Below are 23,242 nucleotides of genomic sequence, written 5' to 3'. Positions count from 1 at the left end.
CACCCTCTGTGCCGCAGGCTGTAAAACTTCGTCCGGAGAACAGATTTCACGTGATAGGGGAGGCACTCGAGCATAAAATGTACAAACAAGTTGACTGCCCTCTTTGGCAAGTTGTGCAGTGAAAATCGGTTTCCTCTCACCCTCCTGGAGGAAGGCTCGGCTCCGGAAGGGCACAGACTTCCCCCAGTTTCCCTTGGGTTAGAAAACGTGAGTGCTCTGAACTGCCGAAATGTGATTTTGGGCTGCGGAGTTGGCTGGTCCCCTTCCTCTGCAGGAGCTCGGCTTTGCGTTGTGTTTTTCCAATATGCTGGAAAGGAAAACACAACTTGGTATGCTCTGAAGAAAGTCGAGTGAAACCTAAAGGTGCTGTTTGACGTTTTGGGCGCATTCGGTGGTTTTGGTGAGTTCCCTTTCCCATCCTGTCCTCGGAGCCCTTTGCCGCCGGCGGGGCCGGGACTCGGGGCAGAGCAGAGCCCCCCCGCTCCCCACGGCGCAGCACCCCGTCCCCGCGGTGACCAGCCTGGGGCCATGGCAGCTGCTCTCTCCAGATTTCTCCTTTAAGAAAAGGAAAAAACGGGACTTTTGTTCCGAGAACGTAATTCCTCCCCCCTCCATTTGCATTTGCACGTTCAATTTGCATTTTAATTTTTACCAGTTTCTCAAGGTCTCAATATCCATTTGAATCAATGTTTTCCTTCAAGTTTTATATATCCATGACAGCATCCTGTTGCCCAGCAGCCAAACTAGTGCCAGAAATTATTCTCTCCCTAACCGTCCCGTGAGTGGTACAAGGGGGTTTGCAATTACCCTTCTTGGCAATGCAGGGTCAGACTCTTCTCACGACATTTCAAACTGTGAAGGGTTTTCCTTACGACGGATATATATTTTTTTAAACCATGACAGCACTTTGTATGGCTGAGAGCAGTACATGTCATTTAAAGGTTTCATTTAAAACCTCTCCAAAATAAGTCTCTTGCAGTTGTTGCTTGAATGAGACCTCAGGGTAGGTCAGGAGAAGCCAAGTCTTTGTCCTGTTGACTTTGTTAAGCATAGCTGGACTCAGCTACGGATGAGATTTTAATTTTTTTTTTAAATATTATTATATGGCCAGGACATTTTGCCGGAAGAACTCAAAGTGTGGCAGTAACAAGCCGGTAGATGCCATGGGACCCTGGGGGGTTTGCAGCCTGAGCCAGGTCCCCTCCTGTCTGGACGCTCGGGGATTCGGTTACTTCCTTTTTGCATCTCGGAGTAACTGGATGTGATGATGCGCTTTGATACGTTCACATAATTGCGTGCTCCCATATTAATTATTTTGCAGCCCATCTCACACCTTTCATGACCTACATGATACAAGGCCTGCAAATACGCAGGAAAGTGTCAGACTGTTTCCTTTTTTAAAAACTGAAATTCTTTATGCACTTAAACGATCACCCTGTAGTTTGATGTTTGAACAATGCTAGTTCTAGTTAAAACACATTATTCGCGGCTATAAGTGCTTTGGATATTAAAAGCTAGGTAGCTAGATAAACGTCTTTGTGACACGAGTGTTAATTAGTATATTAGTATTAGTATTCCTCTTTTGTTCCATTGTTTCATTTTTCTTTTCATGTGATCTTTTTTCCTAGGAAATTTGGAAGGAGTGTGAGCTGTAAATTTTGCATATATTGTTATACCTCATGGACCAGTCCCTCTCTCACTTTTCTGCCTAATAAACTCTTAGTAGCACCGAGTTCTCCCTTTGACTAATTTATCAGTCCTTACATCCTCTCAGGGAGAATTTGTCAAATTCATAAATTGTAATATCAGGGAAAAGACAAAGACTTTTGGCTCTCGTCTTCCATATATTTATGGTGACTGCCTTTCTCCTGAGCAGGGTAAATGTCACCTTGACAGGACTCACCTGATGCTGCTCTCACGTGGTAGCTTGCTGTAGTTTCTTACGTGCACTCACATCCTCATCTGTGCTAATGAGGTGACTCAGATAAAGAGTTGTAGGATTACGAAATCACACTTGACATTCTCAGCTTAACGTCACTGAAATCGCCCCAGGCTGGGACATTGCAATATTTGGGGCCGTATTTCTTTGTCCCCCTATCCAAGCAATAGGAAGCATTGCAATTGCATCTTGCAGCTCTTGGGATGTGGACGCTTTTAGTCGTTAATGTTATTACAATTATAACAAAAGTGTCCCCAGGAGCAGCCATGATCCGGAACCTCAGGTGCAAAACCTGACTCGATAGAATCGGGAATCCTCCAAGCCCACCAAAGATTTACCACCCAGACGCAGGATGCTGTCTGGCCACTGCGGCTCAGAGCGTGGATAGCTCCACCGGAGGCAGGAAAGGGGTTTGAGGAGAGAACAACTAACGGCCATGAAGTCAAAGGCTGAGGGAAGCATCCGCTGAACTTCGTACCGTGCTCTGGCCTCTGAGCTGGTACGGAAGCTACGTTGGAGGCTGTACGATTTAGAGTCTTTGCAGGATTTCTCGATCTTGGTTGCAGTTGGTGATTGTTGACGGCTAGAAAACTGTTCTGCAGCCGTTTTAGTTTGCCTGTGGTTATTACGATCGGTTAATTGAATTTATGACATGGTTATTATTAACAGTTAGACGAGCAGCCGTCACCACGCGGCAGTGCGGGTGGGACAAGCCCCGAGTACTCCCCATCTCGCCGTGCTGCCCCCCCACGTGTTGGGGCTTGGTACGCAGGCAGGACCGATGAGAGAGGCCTTCAGTGCGTGCTTGAGGTGCAGTGTTCTGGGAGAGAAAATATTTCTAGTGGGCGGTGAAGTGCAGTGGTTGTGCTTAAATTCGCTGCTCGGTGGCCATTCCCTGCTGCAATCCGGCTACTTCAGCTGGGTGAGAGCGGGGAGGGATTTCTTCCCTTACGCATCGTCCTGCCCAGCTCTGCCCAGCAGCAGCCGGTAACACATGCCTGGAGGCAGACATTTTATTTTCCTGTTTGTCAAAGAAAAGGTATAATGCTTCCTGTTTTTAATTTAAAAAAAAAAAAAAAAACCAAAACCCAACAACCCAACACTCCTTAAATAATTCTGTACTGAATTAAAACGTCTGGGAAGCAGCTCTGCCTTGGTTCCTGCACAACGGCGTTGCAGCCACCAGCACCGGGACAGCTGTCGCACGCTGCAGGGAGCAAAGGACAGCGAAGTGGATCACTTTAAGGACATCTAACATCTGGTTTAGAAGTGAGTCGCTTACAGTTGTGATGAAATCTATATAGACGATAAGGTTAGGTGCAAAACCTGTATTAAACGAGTCACTTCAATTTCTTTCCCCTCAGGTGTACAGGAGGTGTGTTCATAGCTGCCAGCGAGGTAACGGGGTTGAACGTGTGTGAGGTTCAGTCAACAAAGCACCCGCCGGCAGATCTGACCGGGGAACGCTCCCTCTCTATTTCCTGCAGAAAAAGGGACCGGGGCTGGCTGGGAACGAGCGGAGCCCGTCCCTCTCAAATTCATCTATTGGGATTTCAGTTCTGCATGGCTGCTGCTGCGTTTTTACTCAGAACAAAAGATCTTTTTTTTTTTTTCCTGTTGTGTATTTTTCTGAGATTAATGATATTTGCAGTCATCGAAGTCTGGTCTTTAGCGGAACAGCTCACAGGCAAGCAGGTGCAAGCAGGTACAAGCAGGTACAAGCAGGTACAAGCAGGTACAAGCAGGTACAAAGTGTTTCCACCAGTAGGCAGAACCAGTGGCAATGGGCTAGCTGAAAGAGTATTTGTTCACAAACCTATTGACAATATAGGGAGTTCAAAAAGCTAATCATAGTAATAATGGAGTAAAAAGGCCAGGGAAACTGAAAATAAGCAATATTACAGGTAAATGGAGTTCTCAAAATAAAGACGTGAACCCATGCAGTTGCCTGTGTGCATGACTACAAGCACGAAGAAAACTGTTCAAAGGCTGTAATAGATAAGAATAGAAAAAACCCTCGGTGGCAGAAAATCACAGTGTGTTGAAGTGGGCAACAGGCAACAGGATCAGAAAAGAAAGGATGGCTGTCACGGGATGGAGCATAGCCCAGGAACCGCCGGCTCCAGCCACGTTTGCAGGACGGCTCTCGCGCTCCTGGCACGGTGGGTCGTTGCGTCTGCAGCGCCCAGGCACGGGCGGCCCGGCGTTACACGAGCCGGTCCCTGCGTGCGGTTGTGTGCCTTCGGTGATTTTACCCAAGCCTTGATATATTTTGTCACCTTGTGGAAAACAAACCCATAGAAAATTTCAGTGTAGCGCTCGGAAATGACAGTGCTGATAAACCGAAGGAGCGTGTGAGTAAAATGAGCGTGAGACACAGCTGAGCATTCATTTGTCACTGACATGAAATAATACTGTAAAATGAGACAGATATTATTTTATGTTGACACAGGTAGCAAACGGAGAATAAATTTGTGCAGCAGGGGCCTGGGTTTGTTTGGTTTTGGGGGCTAGTAAGCAGCAGCAAATAAAAAAAAATAGCACGTAGGAAATTGGTCTTTCTCAGTGTTTGTCTCTTATTGCAAATAGGCACCACTTTCACACCCAGCATCTCTGCAAAACATCACAAGGGCTTTTTTCTCTTTATGGGCTTCAGGAAAGGCAATGTGTGCATCTCTTTCAGTGATGTATGGTGATACATTAGAGAGGAGAGCATTCTTTTGTTCATGAAAATAGGTATTTTGACTTTGGTTTGTTGGGTTTGAACTCAGTCTGACAGCAAGGAACAAAGGCATGGTTTTATTTTCTAGCCATAGTGAAAAAAAAAAAAAAAGAAAAAAGGAAAGGGAGATTAAGTTAACAGCTAAATACATGTAAATGCCCATGAAACACAACGGACACATGTAATAGGAAAGAAAGGCATTCCAGTCCCGGGATCTGGTGTTTGGCTTAGTGACTCCTCTGTAAGTCAGAGCACTGAGTCCTACCTGGGAGAAGAGTCTGGCACCGCATCCAGTGAGATGTCTGTTCTTGCCGTTCAGTGGAAAAAGAAAGAAAAAAAATATAGTTGCCATAGTTACACCGCTTGTCATGATGCTTATCATGTCTGTGGAATAAAGAGCCTTACATTAAATCTGTACTCTTATTAATATCAGCTGTTAAACATTTCCAGGATATTTGAAATCAAGACTTTCCGCAAAAAAAATTAAATGTTGATTGCAGCAAAATTGTCCTGTTTAACCACGCAGCTCAGAGTGTAATTTTGTTAGACACTCTATTACAGAATTATATACCATGAATAAATTTTCCAGTGAATTTAGCCTCTCTGCACTTCATGAACATTCTTGATTTTTTCTGTTAAGATGTTTGTTACTTGCAACTCTGCCAACTAGTTCGAGCAGGCCAACTTGAAGAAGAGGAGGGGAAGTTCCTTTCAGGGGAGGACCCGCATCCCGCCAGCGGTACGGCATTGCGTTTGCTCCGTACCGGAGCAACTCAGACTTCCCACGTGAGAGGAACGAAGGCTGCGATCACTGTGCACGTGCACGTGTCCTCGTTTGCTTTCCAGGGAAACATACCCCAAATACCCATGCGGAGTAACGAACGCGCACACACACGCATTCTCTGCGGAAGAATCGGGTGTCTGCGCGTCTTTCTGATGCCACGAGACCTGCGGTTTAGCGTGGCATCATTCTTCGGTTCTGAGCTGGTGTGCCGAATTATAAAGCGTTAGGGCAATACAGTTTAAAATGTGTTTTTACACGTGCAGCAGAGTCTAATGTTTGAAAGAGTGTCTTCACTGCTCTCCGACAACCGTGGCCGGTCACCCCTCCCATGTGGACTTTCTCCTGGACGTCTCCCTGGGGGCAGGAGGACAGTGTGCTGTAAGCACTGTAAGCAGGGAGGTGGTGGAGTCCCCATCCCTGGAGGGATTTCAAAGCCGTGGAGATGTGGTGCTTGGGGACATGGGTTAGTGGTGGGCTGGGCAGTGCTGGGGCAACGGTTGGACTTGGGGATCTTAAGGGTCTTTTCCAACCAGAAGCAAATCTATGATTCTGTGATCCTCCCAGTGGTGGATCTCACCAGAAATGGCCCATAGCCAAACGTCCCTCTACTGCACACTTTCCCGTTTATATGATTTTAATCTTGCCAGCAGCATCACCGGGCTGGAGCTCTACAGACCTGCTCTCTGGAGGTAGAGCTAAGAGAGTCCAGGTCTTGCAGGCAAAGCCACCCGTGCTGCTGAACAGGTCCCATGCAGCCAACGGGGCATCCCTGGGTACCGGGACACCTGATGAGTAGCGGAGCTGACCAAAGTCCCCACCGGGCTCTACGTGCATCACAGCGGGTTTCCTAAGGAAATGACCTGGCAAAAGGTTTGGCACCAGTTTCTTTTGGGATTGTGCTGACCCAGAGACACGGGGATGACCCAGGAAGGAGGTTTTGGTGCCATGTAAGTATGAGCCATGGGGAGTCCTGTCGTGGGTCAGGCCCCAGCGTGCAACGTGCTTCATGGAGGACATAGTCACTGCCCCGAGCAATCAGGGTGGGCGCGGGTATGTGAAAAGTCTCCATGACAAACTGTACGAAATACAGCTTTGTATCCAGGGGGTTATCAAGGCAAACGCATCTCTTCAGAGGAGAAGCTGTACCGAGTAAGAACCAGTTACCCACGGGACGTTGAAGTGTTTGTTCTGTCTTTTCTGTTGTTGTGTTTTCCTGGAAAGAACGAACGGAGCAATAAATAAGACACTTATGGTTATTTAAAATCAAACTATGACCTGTTTCTCTAACGCAGCGAGGTTGTATTCGGTGTAACTTTGCCATTCACGTCCGATGAAACCTTCAGATTACGGTCCTTTGGTGAGATGATGTTCTTCTCCCCGTTGCCTGGTTCCCTCGTCGTGCACGTCAGCAGCAGAGCTGTGGTTTGCTCAGAAACGTGGCTGATGGCGTGAACGGGCAGTTTATTGACTGGGAGCTTAATTTAGACAAAAGCTGAATTCTGCAAAAGTTTTCTCTCCAGGTGTCATCTTGGTTTCAGTTTTCTATTGAGAAATAGTACGTGTTTCCAAATTGTGAGACACAGGAATCTGGTTCTGACTCTGTGCGTGCCTGAGCTGTGTAGTTGAAATGGGCTGATTTGTTTGAGCTCAGGCCCCCAGCAAGGCTTTCGTCTTGGCACGGCGCAGAGATACAGCCACTGCACTCAGGGGGCTGTTGGGAGGGTAGTGCTCTAGTTTGTAGGAAAAGAGCTGGAAATAAAGAGAGTGAATAATGGAATTGCTTGTAATTCATTAAATGAGTAAACTGAAAATACCTTTGTAATCGAACTCAGTATGAAACCCATAACTGAATACTGTTGGGAGAAAAAAAAATATAAAAAATTGTTGTTCAGTCCTATGTTCCTGTTGTTTGGCAACTGCACAGAATGTTAGTTTTCTTTATTTTTTTAAGTACAATGATTAATTAGAAAAAACGTTTTCAGTTTTTAGTCACTGAATGGATAAACTAGCTAGACCTGTAGAGCTGTAGGTACTGAATGAGGGTGTAAGGAAGAAAACGATGGCTTGCGTGATTACTTTATAACCATGTATTTATTTGTGTATTTCTGGGTCAGACCCCAGGGATCTGCCCGGAGGAGTGCCGGGGTATTGCCAGGATAGGGGCTGCCTGAGGAAGAGCGCTCTTTAGGCAGAGCGTCAGAAATGGGATTTTTTTGTATTGGTCCTCAGTGGGTGGAGAGAAGAGAGCAATGCATTGCAGGATTCCCGGTCAAACGCTGGAGAGATGTGCACCCAGGTGGAAAGCATCCCTCCATGCTGGGCAGAGAAAGCAGCTGCAGAGCCCCCAGCGTGCGCGGGGCAGGGACGGGCGGCAGCAGGGGATGGCATGGCATGGCACAGTACGGCATGGCATGGCACAGTATGGCATGGCATGGCACAGTACGGCATGGCACGGCACGGCATGGCATGGCACGGCATGGCATGGCATGGCACAGTACGGCATGGCACGGCACAGCATGGCACGGCACAGCATGGCATGGCATGGCACGGCACGGCATGGGGCAGGCGGCAGTGGCAGTGGCACAAGGCGGTGGAGGACATTTAGGAGCCAGTTCAGGATCAAAGTCAAGAGCTAGAGAGGAATGATAGGACAAGGGGTAATGGGTTTAAGCTGCAGGAGGGGAGATGGAGATGGGATGTGAGGCAGAAATCCTTCCCTGTGAGGGTGCTGAGGCCCTGGCACAGGGTGCCCAGAGAAGCTGTGGCTGCCCCTGGCTCCCTGGCAGGGTTCAAGGCCAGGTTGGATGGGGCTTTGGGCAAGCTGGGCTAGTGGAGGGTGTCCCTGCCCATGGCAGGGGGGTTGGAACTGGATGATCCTTAAGGTCCTTTCCAACCCCAACCATTCTGTGATTCTATCTATGATTCCATGAACCGTTTTCCTATAGCTCTGACTTCAGGACTCCTTTGGGATGTTTTAGAAGATCACTCAGGTCATAATTTTAATTATGTTTCATGCAAACTGTTTTCACACTTGGCTTTAACAGCTCTCAACAGAGCCCGGCTTTCCAGGTAAGATAACCAAAGTACTGCTAATTGCTTTGTTTTAAGCAGGTGAAAATAATTTGCTACTATTTGTTATCTTTCCAGTCCACAGCGTTCAAAGGGAAACCTTTTAAATTTAGTTTAAATTAGTATGTTTTCTGTACTGTAATGTGAATTGGGTTTGTTTCTTCCCCGCCATAACCTCATACCGATTTGGAAACCCGTTTCCTAAGATCCTGCGCTCCTGCCCGCAGTGAAGCACTGATTGCTCGGGTATGAGAAGGTCCGTCCAGTGAGTCCCTGGGCTCCCTGGGGGTGCTGCCCATTGCCTCCCCCCTGCCAGCGGGGATTTCTGCTCCCTGGCCTCACCCCCCACCTGCATCTCACCCCTGCGTGGCTGCTCCTCGTGCCAGGTCTGCTTCAAGCCTCCCTGCAATCTCTCCGTGGCTGGGAGCATTGATAAGCCTTTCTGCTCCTTCTTATTGACCCCAGCGTTGCAGATACTTCCAAACTTCACCTGACCCAGAAGCAGGAGGCAGGAGAAAGATGCAGCCAGACATGCTCAGGGTTGATGTTCTTCAGCAGTACAATACTTTGTTGATTTTAGCTTTTATTTAGGAGGGTAACACTAATCCTTTGCTATTGCAATCTTATTACCTGAGTCAGAGTTTCCATCTTATAGTTGTTTTTCAGGCAAAGCCATTATTTTTCAGGCCCTAAACAGTACGTGTCTGGCTCTGTTCTTTGACTCAAAGTCACATTTTCTTTTACTGGCTCAGATGGGAAAATTAATATTGACAACAACCTCTGAATTTGTCTCTGAAGGCACCTGCCTTAATAATACCTTGCAAAGTAGTCAAAGACGTGGCTGATAAAAATTATCTTTTAGCCCAGTCCTGAGGAGGCTGAAAGCAGCGTCTGTCACCACAGGTAGTTTAGATCAGCTTTGCAGCTTAACAAAAGGAGTTTATTGATGCTGACAGAGTTACCAGCATAAGCAGTTCAGAGGCAGAGAAATAAATGGCATGCTTTTTGTTTGTTTACAGAGAACTATCGCTCCCATTGGTAAATATTCATAATGCTGAACGCCATATCTCGCCATTGCAGAGGGGGAACACGTATCACACATCCCATCTGTGGCCTGTTCTAGAGCTTGTAAGAACTAATACAGGTGCATATCTTCATAATATCCTTCGGAGGAGTGAATTTCCTCCGACACTCAGTTTTGCCCTTACCATAGGCACGTCTCCCGTCAGAGACCATTTTATTTTGGTCACGTTCCTCAGCGACGTGTTTTGCCCAGGAACGGCGCCTGGTCCCCGGATCCCAGCGACGGCGGGCTGTCGGTGGGCAAGAAGGGCCGTGGGCGCACGGTTCCTTGCAGCAGAGCGTTGCAAACACCAAGAAACGCAAAAGCTCCCTGTGTCCAAGCAGAAAAGTGCTCTAGTACTGTCATAAGAAACCAATAACTTTCCACATTATTTTATACTGAACTGTAAATTTTTACGGCAAGAGTACTGGCTCTGCTGAAATCAGCAGGTGCCTCGCCCTGGACTCGAGCGGTGCTGGGGTTTCAGTGCAGTGGCACTGCTGTCTGGACGTGGAGCTGGGCTGCAGAGTTCCCCATTGCGCACGTTGGCTTAAAAATGGAAAGTGCATGTTTTGTGCTACATTCCAGAGGACCTTTCCTTCCTTGTCTTTACAAAGACAGCTTAAATTTGCTGTCCACAGAGCAACGTTAGAGAGGTGTAACGGCCACCCCGTGCCATTAGGCAGAACTTCCAGCCACATACAGCCGTATTTCTTTCCTCCTGTCCTAGAGAAGTGTGGCCTTGGACTCTAGTCATGCACTGACTTCATTATTTATCTAGTACACTGTAGGAAAATGTGCCCAACTTGCAAATCAGCAGTTCATTCTTTTCTCTTTCTAAAGAGGTAAGTGCCATGTGCAATGGTGCATAGTGACTCTGCAGAATAATCTTTACATCATTTTGCGGGTTTTAGGGTGATCGGTGTGATAAGCTTCCCATCCTTTCTGGGATTCATTGTGGGAAAGCCTGCTTCACTGAAATTAATGGCTGTTATTCTACTCGAAATGAAGTCAGAATTTTCTAGCTTTGTACTGTAATGCAAGCATCTGTCTAATGCAATCACTTTCCCTACGTTGCCTGAGTTTCTTCATCCCCATCGAGATAAAAGTTCAACAGCAGATTGGTCTCAATCTAATACATTTGCAGAGTGACAAAGCCAACACATACTTTATGTACTCAAACCCTAACAAGGGTCATACTCTAGAAGAATGCCATGTCATTGCCACCTTGACCTGAACTGATTTCTATCATTATGCTATTATCTCACCCAAGAACTGCTGTTGTTACTCTTCCTACCGGATACATTCTCTGTTCTTACAAAAAGTGCATCGTAAGAAAAAACCTGATGAATTAAAAACATACGTCTCTGATAGCAGCTACTACTTGAAAGCCTTATAAGCTAAAATGAAATTTTGTTTAAAGAAAAACCTACTTCAAATCTCAGTGTGCCCTGGGGAACTGGCAAGGTCATACTCTTGCTTCCTATTAAATCCTTCTGGGAACTTCAAAGCAATCCTCGTTAAAAGAACCCATTATACTGGATATTTGTAATTGTTACTTATGGCCCTGGTACTACTCCGTGCGATATTTTGCCAGTCCCTTGGGTTCAAGGCTCAATTCAAGTGTAGTTATATCATTCACTTGACTAGCTCTGCAGTCTGAGTTTGCTTAGGAGCTGCATGATAGACAGGGAAAATATCTGTTTCTAAAAGGGATAATAATAAGAAAGCCCTAAAGGTAAAACGTAGCCCTGGTTAGAATATGAGGAATTTAGAAGGGGAAGCTGTGTGAAGTGACAGACGGGTGAACGCGCTTTAGACAGAAATACGCCCGCAGCCTTTGCCCAGCCCTGCTCTGAACGATACATTTGCATGCATATGCATAAACATAATTATTCTAATAATTTGAGGTAATTGTTTTGTTATTAATTGCGTTCTGAGCGCAACAGAGGTGACCTGGGTGAATCCAGCTTATCAAGTGTACGTAAAGCAGCACTGAAGTGCAAGCGTGCTTAGGCTCTTTCCCTGATTGCTCTCCTGGCACGAATCACTTATTCGCGATTTCTAGGCGCCGGTGTTCACCTTGTGACCTCCCTCTGAGGTAGGAGCTTACAAACATTATCAGCGTTTTGCAGATGGGAAGCAAAGACATCCGAGTGGCATTGGGTGATGTAACCGGATAGATCGGTTGGATGTCTGGCTTCCAGCCACCGCCTTCCCGATAGCAGAGTTGAGCCAATAGAGAATCTGGCCTTGTCTTCCTAAATTAGTGTGTGCGCACGTGGGGGAGCCCCGTTTGGTTTTTCTTTTGCAGCATTTGACATTTTTGTGACAGCTCATTAGACTTCTAACGTTAAGCACTATATTGTGTGTGTACACTAGGTAAAAATTTGTCCATATGACCCAACCTGACTTGTGATGATTTCAGCCAGCTTTGGGATTTCCTTCACCACTTCCCATTCTGCAGTATTGAATCCCACACGCGTGGGTCCTCCTAGCAGCAACGGGTGAAGTACAACTGTGGGACACTTTAAAAAGCTGCTGCCCCAAGGTGCTTTTGCTTTCCAGGTAAAGGTGGGCTCATTCTGCACGTTCTCCTTCCACCTCAGGGGACAGTCAAATGCCGTCAGCCGAGTTCTCCTCGGCTTGCAGTGGGAGCGGTGCTCGGCGTGGACTTGCCAGCAGATTCTGGCGCGTTCCTGTAGGCTCAGCATCACTCAGGGTAGGCACAGCCTGCGATTTGGAGGTGACATACGGAAACAAGCCTCCTGAAGGACACACAGCACAACGCAGGAACGTATCTCTGGCAAACAGTCGGAGTGGTTTCAGGTGCAGCAGTTTCTCTGGCTCAAGGTGTTGACCAGAATGGCACGTTACTGACCCGGTCTGAGCCCAAGGGAGTCAGCTGAACGGTCGCCCTCCCAGCTGCCAGGCTGAGACAGCGCTGCCGAAGCCAAGGCTGGCAATGCTGTTCCTGCCTGTTTGCACGGTGACGACAGGTCGCAGGGGGACGGTGTGCTTGGTTTTTCTCTCTTTGCGTTGCACAGAGCAGTACGGCCTCTGCAGCAAATCAGGGTCTGCAAATGTGATTGCATTTTCTTGCAAAGCTTCTAAATGCATAGAAGCAGAAAACAAGACAGTTATATTGTGAAGGAAATATCTGAATATATATTTATAATTTTTAAAGCCAGGCAAATTATTCTACATTTATCCAATGAACCTAGTTGCTTAGGGTTTTTTCCATTTAAAGTCTGCAGGACTTTTTTATTCCTCATATCCACCTACCAGCTGTCCTTAATGAGTTTAAAGAGTTTGGCTTCAGAAACCTTACTCCATGATTTTTTTGAGAGCTGTTTGCTCTTTATGTATATTTATACACATGCAAGACTTTAATCTTCCTGGCTACAGAGAGGTTTTTTTCCTTCCTCCCTGCTAGCAGGTATCTCCCAGATTTTGTATTCCGTATGAAACAGCTGTGGACAGACCCGGCTCCTCCATGGAGATGTGCACAGACATGGCTGAGGGGGGCAATTTTCCGGCTGCGGTTGGCAAGCATCTTTCGGTGCTGTCCTTTGAATACTTCAGCCAACCTAAGGAATCTCAGCAAAGCCAAAACAAGTACCATAATGGCACTGGAAATTCTTTGATAGCAAACTCATCTTTCAAGGAACATCTGAAGGAAATATTCCAATTACCTTTGGCAGATGTTTAAAGTTGCTGCTAATACGTGGTGTGTTTTATTATTTTGGTGGCCATCGCCTGACAACCTACAGCACTTCAGTTTAAATGAATAAAACTTGAGAAGAGATTTGCGCTAAAAAATTCTCTAAGTTCTTAAAAAAGGCAGAACCCCAAACAGGAGGAGCTCCTCCAGGACCTGCCCATCAGAGCCGAGCGAGAGGAGAACATCGTCCTCTCCCCGGGGCTGCAGTCCATTGCTGCCAGCTCAAGCTGCGAAGGCAAACATCAGTTCAGCACATAAGTAGATTTTAATGTTATCTCCACAGAAGGATCGTGGATGGATGCGAGGAAGCGAGCCATCAGCAGTAGGAAAGGAGAGGCTGTGGTGGGGAAGAGCTGCTGGAAGGAGGTCTGGCTTAGGTGTACTCCAGGCAAGCTGCGGCTTTGAAAATTAATTTTTCTTCTTGCAACAGCTCTTTTTTTTTTTTTTGCCATAGTGTAGCAGCACAGTTGTGAATGCCTCTCTCCTCCTCAAGAGAAGGTTTTTGTATAAGGAGCTCCAACACACAGAGCAAGATGTGCCGTCTCTGTGCCATCACGTGCACAGGGACAGAGCAAGGATGGGACAGACGCACCGCACAGGTGGGGCTGCTCTACCAAAGGGCACTGGAACAAAGCTACAATTTAAACAATCATGGTCATAATTAAACTCCAGCAGTTCCTTTCACTGAGCTGAAGGCCAAAACGTGGCTGCGGATTGTGTAACTTCCCTTACACACTAGTGCCTCTGCAGAATTGGTCGAGCTCGCCCTGATCGCAGGTGGTGGCATCTCGGACTTGCAGAGGGGCTCCGACAGGAACCGGTGATGGGAAAGCGGTCACAGCGTCGCAGTGGGGGAACCTGCAGAACTGGTGGCACTCTGACAGGCTGGAAGATGGCTTTGGCAGCCCTGCAGACAGCCGTGGCACTTCCATCCAGGAAAGTGTCTACTCATTAGCAAAGGCAAGTCAGTAAATACAGTCTCTGTGAAAAGCTGATGACCTTGTAAATTGACATCCTCCACCCATAGATGAGAACGGAGATACAAACCTTATTTGTTTCCCCCAGGAACGACCCTGCAAGCCCAGACTGGGGTTTTGGAAGAACCAATGCTGTGTGCATAGAGGTTTTGGTTTGGTGTTACCTAAACCTATTGGAGAAAGAATCAGTGAGGATGAAGAGGATGACTAAGCCTTCCACAGCATTCAGCTTTTCTTGTGACTTAAATAACTTAAATCATGTGAGCTGCACCGGTTGTAGGAGAATGAATCAGAAGTGTCAATGAAGCAGCCTCAGACCTCTCGCCAGCCCAGCTCTGGAGCAGATCTGCGGTGGAGCAGGTCATCCCTGCCGTAACCGGGATGCTGGTCACGCTCGGGCTGGTGCTCGCCTGACACGGTCTCGTGGTCCTCACCACCGCAGCACCTAACTGAACTTGTCACACGGAGATACGGAAAAGCTCCTTTACATTACAAGCAACCACTGTCAATGGTGCAAATGTGTCCGGACTCGCATAATCCACCCGAAAAGGTGATGGTTGCCTAGCGACGCGTCCCCGTTCTCTTTTTATGTCATTTCAGTTCCTTCTCAGCTTTATGTGCCATGTCTGGGGCTGCTTAATGTGATCCTATTTGCAGTGACAATTTAGGGCCTTGTGCCTTGGATACCGATTCACACAAAACGTACCAACTGTCACACTTGAAAATCCCATTTGGTTTTGGAGCTGGTGAAACTGAAATGGAAACGGGGGTTTGTTTTCTGCCGGAGAGGCGCTCCCGAGCCCGTGCTGTACCGTCCTAATGCCGGTCTGTCCCCCCAAGCACCTGCCAGCCTCCTGCAGCGCTCTTTGACGCCATTTAATGAACTAATTACGCTGCTCACAGATTCTGGCTTTTCTGAAGAATTAACCAACCTCAGGCTTCTCTCTCTCACTCCACGTGTTTTGGCTGCTGTTGTAACGTGCGGAACAGCCTTTGCCAAAATCCGAACCCACATTTCCCAAGTACTGGTCAGGTGAAACTCCTGATGGGGCAGAGCCGGACGGGAGGGGTGAGGCAGTTGCAAAAGGGGGATTTGAAATCAGTGGCATTAACAATGTGTGATACCCACCCGAATTAGAGAAAAGGGGTTTTTTTTTATAAAGACAAATCTCTCACAAAGAGATCGTGACAGGATGGGGTTTCCAAACGTCTTGAGTTTCGTCTGGCTAACTCCCCATCAGAGAAGATCCTTGCCATGGTCTAGCGTTTGTCGGGAAATACAGTCATTGCCCTTATGCCTGTCAGGATTCTACGGTGACATCACTCTCAATGCTGGACAAAAATAAGAAAGAAAAGCACTTTATAATAGCAAAGCAGAGGGATGAAATCTTATTACGGAATTTGAAACATATTAAAAAAAAAAGTTAAGGAAAAGACAAACTTAAAATATAACTGACACCACCCACTTTCATTCTGGTTTTGATTTTCTAGCATTTCATGGAGATTAGCAGCAGCATATTAGTAATACGTGCCATAATACACAGTGTGTCACAAGAGTGGCAAAAGGACTATGAGTGATGACTGTATAAATCTATACAACCCTATTACGTAATTGTTTTTCTATTACTTTCCAAGGTGTGATTCCTGTTTGTAAGCAGCCCTTGCCTCTCGTTACGGTGTTCTATATGATGTGCTCTTCCCACCTCTCCCTCCGCCGTGTTCTTCAGTAACTGCTGAGGACAATCAACCCGGTTATCCCACGTGCAGAAGCTGGAGGGCCGTGCCCATCAGAAGTGATGCAGGGATGCTCAGAGATGTCTGTCTGGGTTGTTCATTCCTCAGTCAGTGCCTCAACACGAGTATTGTTCATCTTGGAGGTTGCGTTAGACTCACTGCTGTATTTTTGTTGACTCGGTTTTGATAAGACTACGCAGAGCTCGGGGCGGCCGCGTGTGCTGCAGCAGGAGACAATGACCCGTCCCCTCTGAGCTTGTCATCAAGCCACTTACGTACCAGATAAATTAGTAATCGGGAAACAGAAACAATCTCTTTAGCAACTTCTCCCTCCCTGCTGTCAGTTGTGATCTGCTGGCAAACCTCTGGGGCGACCGAACACCCCTGCTATTTATGGCTGTCCTCGGCACCGAGGCGCTAATTGTCGCTGCTTTACTGGGAGTGACGAGGAAATATGACAGCTAAAGATGATATAATTTATGAGAAGAGAAGGCTGTAAAGCAATTATGGAGGAACAGACTTTTTACTAATGTTATATTTGTAATTTAATATATTCGTATTCTATTATTAAAACATGAGGTTCTGTGAGCTGATCTGCATAAAAAGTCATGCAGTTCAGGCTGCAGCTCAGCAACAAGCAACTACCCACCGACACATGCAATAAAATGAAGTATTTTTCATACAACTGTAGGCATTTATGTACTAGATAAGTTGCCAATATACTACAGTAGGGAGCACAGCAGGAGAGACGTGAAAATGTGATATAACAATCTATTTACATTTAGATACTAAATTTAAAATTATATTATTTTCTCCAAGCTTCGTTCCAGTTGTCGGGTTTTGGGCAAGCATGTAGAATCATTTAGGACTGTTGCTTTCACCTCTTTCTCATATATATTCCCCAATTTAAAGGCAACAGAGCATGTGGATAGCTCTGTCTTTCAGGCACGGAGCCGGAGGAGGAGCCACGTGCATCCATTTCCCTTTTAGATGGACTAGAAGCAGGATTTAATAATCAGCCTCTGCTTTGCCTGGCATGAATGATACAGGGTTCTGAGCGAGAATTAAGAAACTGAAAAAGAGGAGGTAAGCATAATCTGCCACGGTGACTGCAAAGGAAATCAGAGCAGAAGTTCCCGACTCGTAGCCATCACGATGTCAGTTCTTGCTCAGTGCTGGAAATACTAAGATCACGTTTCATACATTTGATAGCTTGAGATGCCTGTGGGCTGTAATAAAATTCATTTTTTGCACTGTAAATCTTTTCTCTTTAAGCATGGAAGAGGTTACAAATGTGCATAAAATTGTAGCGAAAGTGATTAAATCTCACGCTGAGCAAGTATTGACAGATCTGCCTTGCTTTTGGATGCTGTGGGAGCTTCTTTCTTTGTGGCCCATGCTCAAGATAATGAAAACCAGTCAAGTGATGAAACTTATATATCCAAAGAGGATTTTTGCTTCTGTGTATTTGTTTTTAATATGTTGTTGGCACAGAGCTGCCATTATTTCAAACCCTGTTACTCACTTCTGGCAGCAGGCGAGTGTAGGCTATCACTGCCCCCCACCGCCTGTCGGGCAGGTCGGATAATAGCTGAAAAGGAAGGGGGTTTAATTAATTGTTGCGCTTTAAAGAAATGGTTTTTTGTTTTCCATGAGCAGATATAGAGGTTGTCTTCGTCTCTGTAACTTGCAACGAGCATGAGCGCATCCTTCCTGCGGGGCTGTGCTGCTGCAGGCTGTGTGCGGGCGTCTTGGAATGGATGCTTGCGAGGGAGGGGGGTGGGATCCGTTCATGGAGAATGGGAAGAGGCACAGCACATAACAAGAGGACAACTCATAGCTCATGTGGAAGTGTGGGTTGTCAGGATCTTGTACACAGTCGCATCCTTAAAATTAAAGCCGTGCTATGAAGCGCCCGGGTTTGTGATGACCGAGGTGCCGTCTTTATGCTTCCGTCAGTCCAGCTGCCAGGAAACCCAACGCCCATCACTCTCTGCATCCCTGCAGCAGATCTTCCTGGCCTTTTGGAAGTGTGACGGCCCAGGCCGGGTTCCACCATAAGGTGGACAAAACACGTTTCATTTCAAGCAAAGTTAAGGCAAAACTATAATGGGAGCGGAAGAATCCTGTGCTGTGCTCTGCTTGACAAGTGCGTGGGATGTGGCTGCCTACGGCTGGACCTGAGCCTGGACCAAGTGCAGCGGTCCTGTCCGTATATGTGAGATTGTATGCTTCAGGTATTCCTGACACTAATTTCTTCTCCTATTAACATTGTCACTCTTCACCACTAATGAGCAGAAAAGGGCGCTTGTCACTAATAGAGATATGTGACCTCTTTTTAAATAGAAAAGTCTCCTTTCTTCCAACAAGTTATATGATGCAAATACCTCAAGAGCACATGTATTTGCAAATAGGCAGGCAGTCAATATCTGGGATGATTCCTTTCTACACGGTATTTTGTACTTAAAAATAGCTAGCAGCCCACATTTATCCCAGGGCTTGTTTGCTCGTTGCTTTGCACTGACCTCAGGCAAGGGGGATGCAGTTGGTCTGTGTTTCTCTGTACAGAAGGCACCGTCCAGCACTTCGGCTCCTGCATACCACAGCTCGTGGCTCACCTCCAATACGTCTAAGTCAGTGGCCAGCTGAGGTTGTCATAATTATATGTATATTAATTAACAAGTTATCTGCGGGAGGACAGTCTGTTTTCACTGTTGGAAAGCCGTCATCCATTAACACTAACAGCAACAGAGCGTATGAGATCTGTATCTGTTTTCCAGGTAAAGAACAGGGAATGCTCACGTAGCGTGGATTAGAGCATGGTGAATTCTAGTAATGCTGGTGTTTCATTAGCATTCCCCATTTTCATGTAAATTGATTTCTTTGAGGAAAATCAAATCCATAGCTGGTGCTAATTGCCAATGATAATGGTGAGCTGAGACTCAGTAGAGATTCATTATCGAGGTAAACGGTCTCTCTCCCGAAGTCTTCAAATGAAGACTGGAGTGCTTCTGGAAGTCACACGTCAGTTGAGCTCCAGGTTCCTGGAGTTCGTGCAGGAAGAGAGTGGTGAAATGTCTCTAACAAGAGACATGATCTCCTCTGGCCTAAGAGCCTTTAGAACCAGGGAAGATTGTCTTTCCTCTCCTAAAATAGCCATGAAGCTTTTATTGATCATTTTATCTAAATTATGGATGATGCTTTTGTCAACTACATTATTCCTGTGAAGCAGAGCGCTGCCAAAGATAACTTTACTGTCTCAGGCTCGGATGCATGGAGCCCATCGTTTCACAGAGAGGTTACAGAAGTACACCCTATCAACTACATTTCTTGGCTGAATTCATTTGGCACTGGTAGTTCATTGTCATATTGAAAATGAGAAATGAGCTACTGTGGTTGAATTTGTGAGAAAACTCATCAAGCAAAATATCAGGTTTGCTGTGAAAGCTGGAGCAAAACCCCTGTAAGCATTAGAGGGGTTGACATGATATGAACCTGCCCCAGAGAGTATCAAAATCGCCTTCTCTGTCATAGGAGCTCTGCTGCTATTTGAAAGCTATTTGGAGCATGTGATGGATAAAGCTGAAGTATATCACAAAATAATACATGTAATTACTTTGCAACCTGTTTCATGATGATATTTTTTTTTCCAGCTGCATTTTACCTCTTTTCAGCATTTAATACCATACCACAGTTTATTGAATATTTGCAGTCTAGCCTTGAAGGATAATGAGTTTTATCCCGCCATGTGTTGAACACCTTCGCGTCCAAGAGAAGTTAATGGGAACTGAAGATGATCAGCATTTTGTAGGATCAGTGCTTGATTGAACAGACAGCTCTGATTCTTGCACGGAACATGGTGAAACATCTGAATTAGGGTTTCAGAATACTACTGCGAAGCGCTGGAGTTACACAGGAGGTCCTTAAATTACAGTCTTGAAAATACCTAGGAGTAAAATTGTTCCTTTGTCCGTAAAAAAGATAGTGAACACCATGAAAAATATTTACATTTCACTGCACTCTCATGCATTATACTCTCAAAATATTCTGAATTGTTGGTGGAGAGCCTGTCCTTATTTAAACAAGTATTTCTGAAAAGCAGGGCACCTGAAAAATTAATAGTGGTCTCTGATTAAGAATGCTTTCTGGCTGTTGGACACGCCAAGGGAAAACAGGCACTGCCTGGGGGTGGCAGAGGGAGGGGCGCGAGGTCTCCGAGGCGAGGGATGCTCCGAAGGGCTGGCGGACCTCTCCCGCCCCGGGCAGGGCAGCGGCAGAGGCGAGAAGAGCAGAAGGTTTGCAGTAATCCCAGAAAATCAGCCTTATCCCTTTCTCTTACTTATCTTTCAAATGTGGATTTTATTGGGGGATGCGCTGAGGCTCAGGTTTGCTTATATATCCAGTTTTTCCATGCACGGTTGATTATGATTCATGTTAATGTATTTTGTTGAATCCGAGTTACTCAGAAAACCACAAATGCCAAATAAGAATAGTTGATAATAACAGCAACGCCTGGTAATTTCAGCTTTTGAGAATATCCATTAAACTGGTCTCGTGATAATTCAGTTAGAATATTGGATTTTAATCTTCATCGCAAGAGCATACATACTTCATACACTTGCCTTTTTTTCTTTTTTTTTTAAAGTGAATAAGAGGGGAAAAGGCCTTTTCTGTATTCATTGGAACACAGTTCAATATAAAATCTCATAAGCCCAGTACAAGTAGTTATATCCTAGTTACAGAATTTGCATATAAATAGTGATGTTTTTGTTAACATGCCTCATGGAGAACATGTTATCGGTTGATACGTCCCTAATCTGTCAGTGTTGCCAAAGTACTGCAGAATATTTTGCTTTGTATTCAGGTGCAAATATTTGCAGTTTTTACTGACAGAAGTGTGGAGCATTGCTCACAAAGTAGTTACTGACTAGTTTTATTCATTTCTGCTTGCAAACAGATTTAATTTGAAGGACATAATTAGGAAAGCTGGTACCTTGATCCCCACATTGAAAAATTCTCAGAAGTCATAAAACTTGAATAAGAATCACTTTATCCATGAGAGCAACCAAGCTTAGCCCAGGAGATTTAAGAGGTTGGAGAGAATGTCACTGTTTTCTTAAAGAAAAGAAATCTTAATGGGATGTAGTTACGGTGCCTCAGCAGTGAAGTCATACAGACTGCAAGAGTATAACAAAATCAATCAGGGGTAATTTTGTTTGTAGTAATAGCTAGAGCCGGAGACACCGCTTCGGCTGCTCTAACAGCCGTCTGCCTGCAGTCGTGTCCGTAGGCACGTGCTGCCCAGAGGGAAGGTGCCCACGGGGATGCGGGAGCCGCCGGCGCATCCCTGCCCGCGCCCGCCGCTCGAGGAGCAGCAGCCAGCCCTTCCCGAGGGGTGCGGGCTGCGGGGGTCTCTGACCGTTCTCCGGTTTTCTTGCAGGCCCTGCTGCAAAAAAGAAGTACGTCAGTTATAACAACCTGGTTATCTAGTCCGTTTTGCCTCGTGGGGCGGAGGACGGGTGAGGATTTTCATCCACCGCTGGCGCAGACCTCCTCCCGAGCCACGGGGTGTCCGCCTCGGGGGGGGCGAGGGCACGGCGATGCTGCAGGAAGGCGCGAGAGGAGCCCCGCGCTCCCAACGGCTGCTCCCTGAAATGTCCTTCATCGCTCTCGGCTTAGTACGTCGCTGGCGCTGCCGTCGGCTCCGGCCTTGGACCCGCTCCGGCCGCGGGAGCCGCCGTGCCCGAGCGCCCGGCTGCGGCACGGGAGCACCGGCTCCCCGGGGCGGGCTGCGTTCGGCTACAAGGACTTTAAGGGGCTAATTCTGTCTTTCTATGTACTTCCAGACTGCAAGTTTTTGAACTTTCTGTACAGTTTGTGAGGATTTTTGCATATTGCCATCCATGTTGTTTCGAGTTCACTGTTTGTTTTTTGAATGCACAGTTTCATTGAGGCCCAATTCTCTCAGACTTAGCACATCTAAAAACCCAACAACTAAGGATTTAACAGACCCATACACGTGACTTGTACGATTACTATTGTATCACTGCAATCCATAAACTTTTTTTTTTTAACTAAACAAACAAACAAAAAAAAGAATTTAAAGACCAAAAACTGTGCTGGCGAAGTTAGTCCCACCCCCCCTTCACAACTCTGATGGGCTGCAGAGGAAGCAGAAAGGGTTTTTGCTGAGTTTTAGTAGAGGTCTTGATATTTGGAATGCATGCCAGTAATGTATTTTATGGTACATGTTAATAATTTATGTTTGATATTTGTATTTGTGTTCTATTTTGTTATTTTATTTAAGGTATATGACTATTTTGCAATAATTTCAATAATTCTTATGATATTTGGAGGAAAGAATATGGCTTTTACATGTCTTGAGGTTTTTTTTCTTTGTTGATGCCCCACCATGATTGACCAGTGTGATAAGGACTTAAAAAAGCATGTATGTTTTATACTGTTTGTAATAAGTAATTTCGTTAATCTTGCTGCTTATGTGCCAATTTAGTGAAACCAATCTTTGCCGCAAACTCCTCCCTTCCTCTCCATTCTCTCAATCCTGTGATATTATCCAAGAATGTACCAATAAAGGATTTTGGTTAACTTTTTTTTATTTACTCCAATAAATATATTTTTTCAGTTGTTCCCTCCCCCTCCCCCCTTGTGACTAAAGTTTATTTCATGACGTTGTCAGACGTGGCCGTCCCAAAACCCAGCACAGAGGTTCTTCAGGCTTTGTGCACAAAGAGTGGGTCTGGGAAGGTCTTGGGGGACCTGGCAACTAATTGCCAAAAGGAAAAAAAAAAAAAAAGCAGGCGCCTTTTTAAGCCGTGGGATGTGTGACAACCCCCAAAAGCCGAGGTACAGTCAGAGAAAGCCGTTCTGTCTCTGTTTGAAGGTCTCCAAAGCTGTCTTCAGCTGTTGAGTCTTCTTTAGGACTTTGAAGGATATCATGTTCAACAGCACACCAGCACGCAATTAAATGAACAGCTAATCAAAGTCAATCTGCCAGGCAACTGCTGAGTGAGCTGGGGGGAAAAAGGGAAAAGTTTAGGCAAGAGGTGAGAGGAAACTCATTCCGGTTGCAGCACAGCACCTGCGTGCCGCCTTCGGCATAGGAACGGCATTTTGGGTGCAGTGTGACGATTACTTTGGAAAGTATTTAGCCTCCCATTTTCTCTAGACAACTTGATCAATTATACTGATGAAGTTAATCAGCATCAAAAG

At 46.0% G+C, this 23,242-nt stretch overlaps 1 protein-coding gene across 4 annotated transcripts in view; it reads left to right on the top strand.

Annotated features, from left to right (window-relative positions):
* Window positions 1-22,657, top strand: part of GRM7 (glutamate metabotropic receptor 7) — a 306,193-nt gene extending 283,536 nt beyond the window's left edge. For 2 of the 4 annotated variants that reach the window (XM_054838819.1, XM_054838816.1), the window contains one exon: window positions 21,453-21,557. Coding sequence is in view for 2 of the 4 variants with exons in the window: in XM_054838818.1 (XP_054694793.1) it covers window positions 21,453-21,665 (213 nt within the window). In the remaining 2 variants the exon portion in view is untranslated. Of the gene's footprint in view, window positions 1-21,452 lie in introns of all 4 variants that reach the window. The other 2 variants (XM_054838818.1, XM_054838817.1) reach the window with 2 other exon arrangements.
* Window positions 22,658-23,242: the final 585 nt, after the last annotated feature.

This window comes from Grus americana, chromosome 11 (genome assembly GCF_028858705.1).
Source record: "Grus americana isolate bGruAme1 chromosome 11, bGruAme1.mat, whole genome shotgun sequence".
NCBI lineage: Eukaryota > Metazoa > Chordata > Aves > Gruiformes > Gruidae > Grus > Grus americana.
This window is presented reverse-complemented; position numbering and strand designations above follow the sequence as displayed.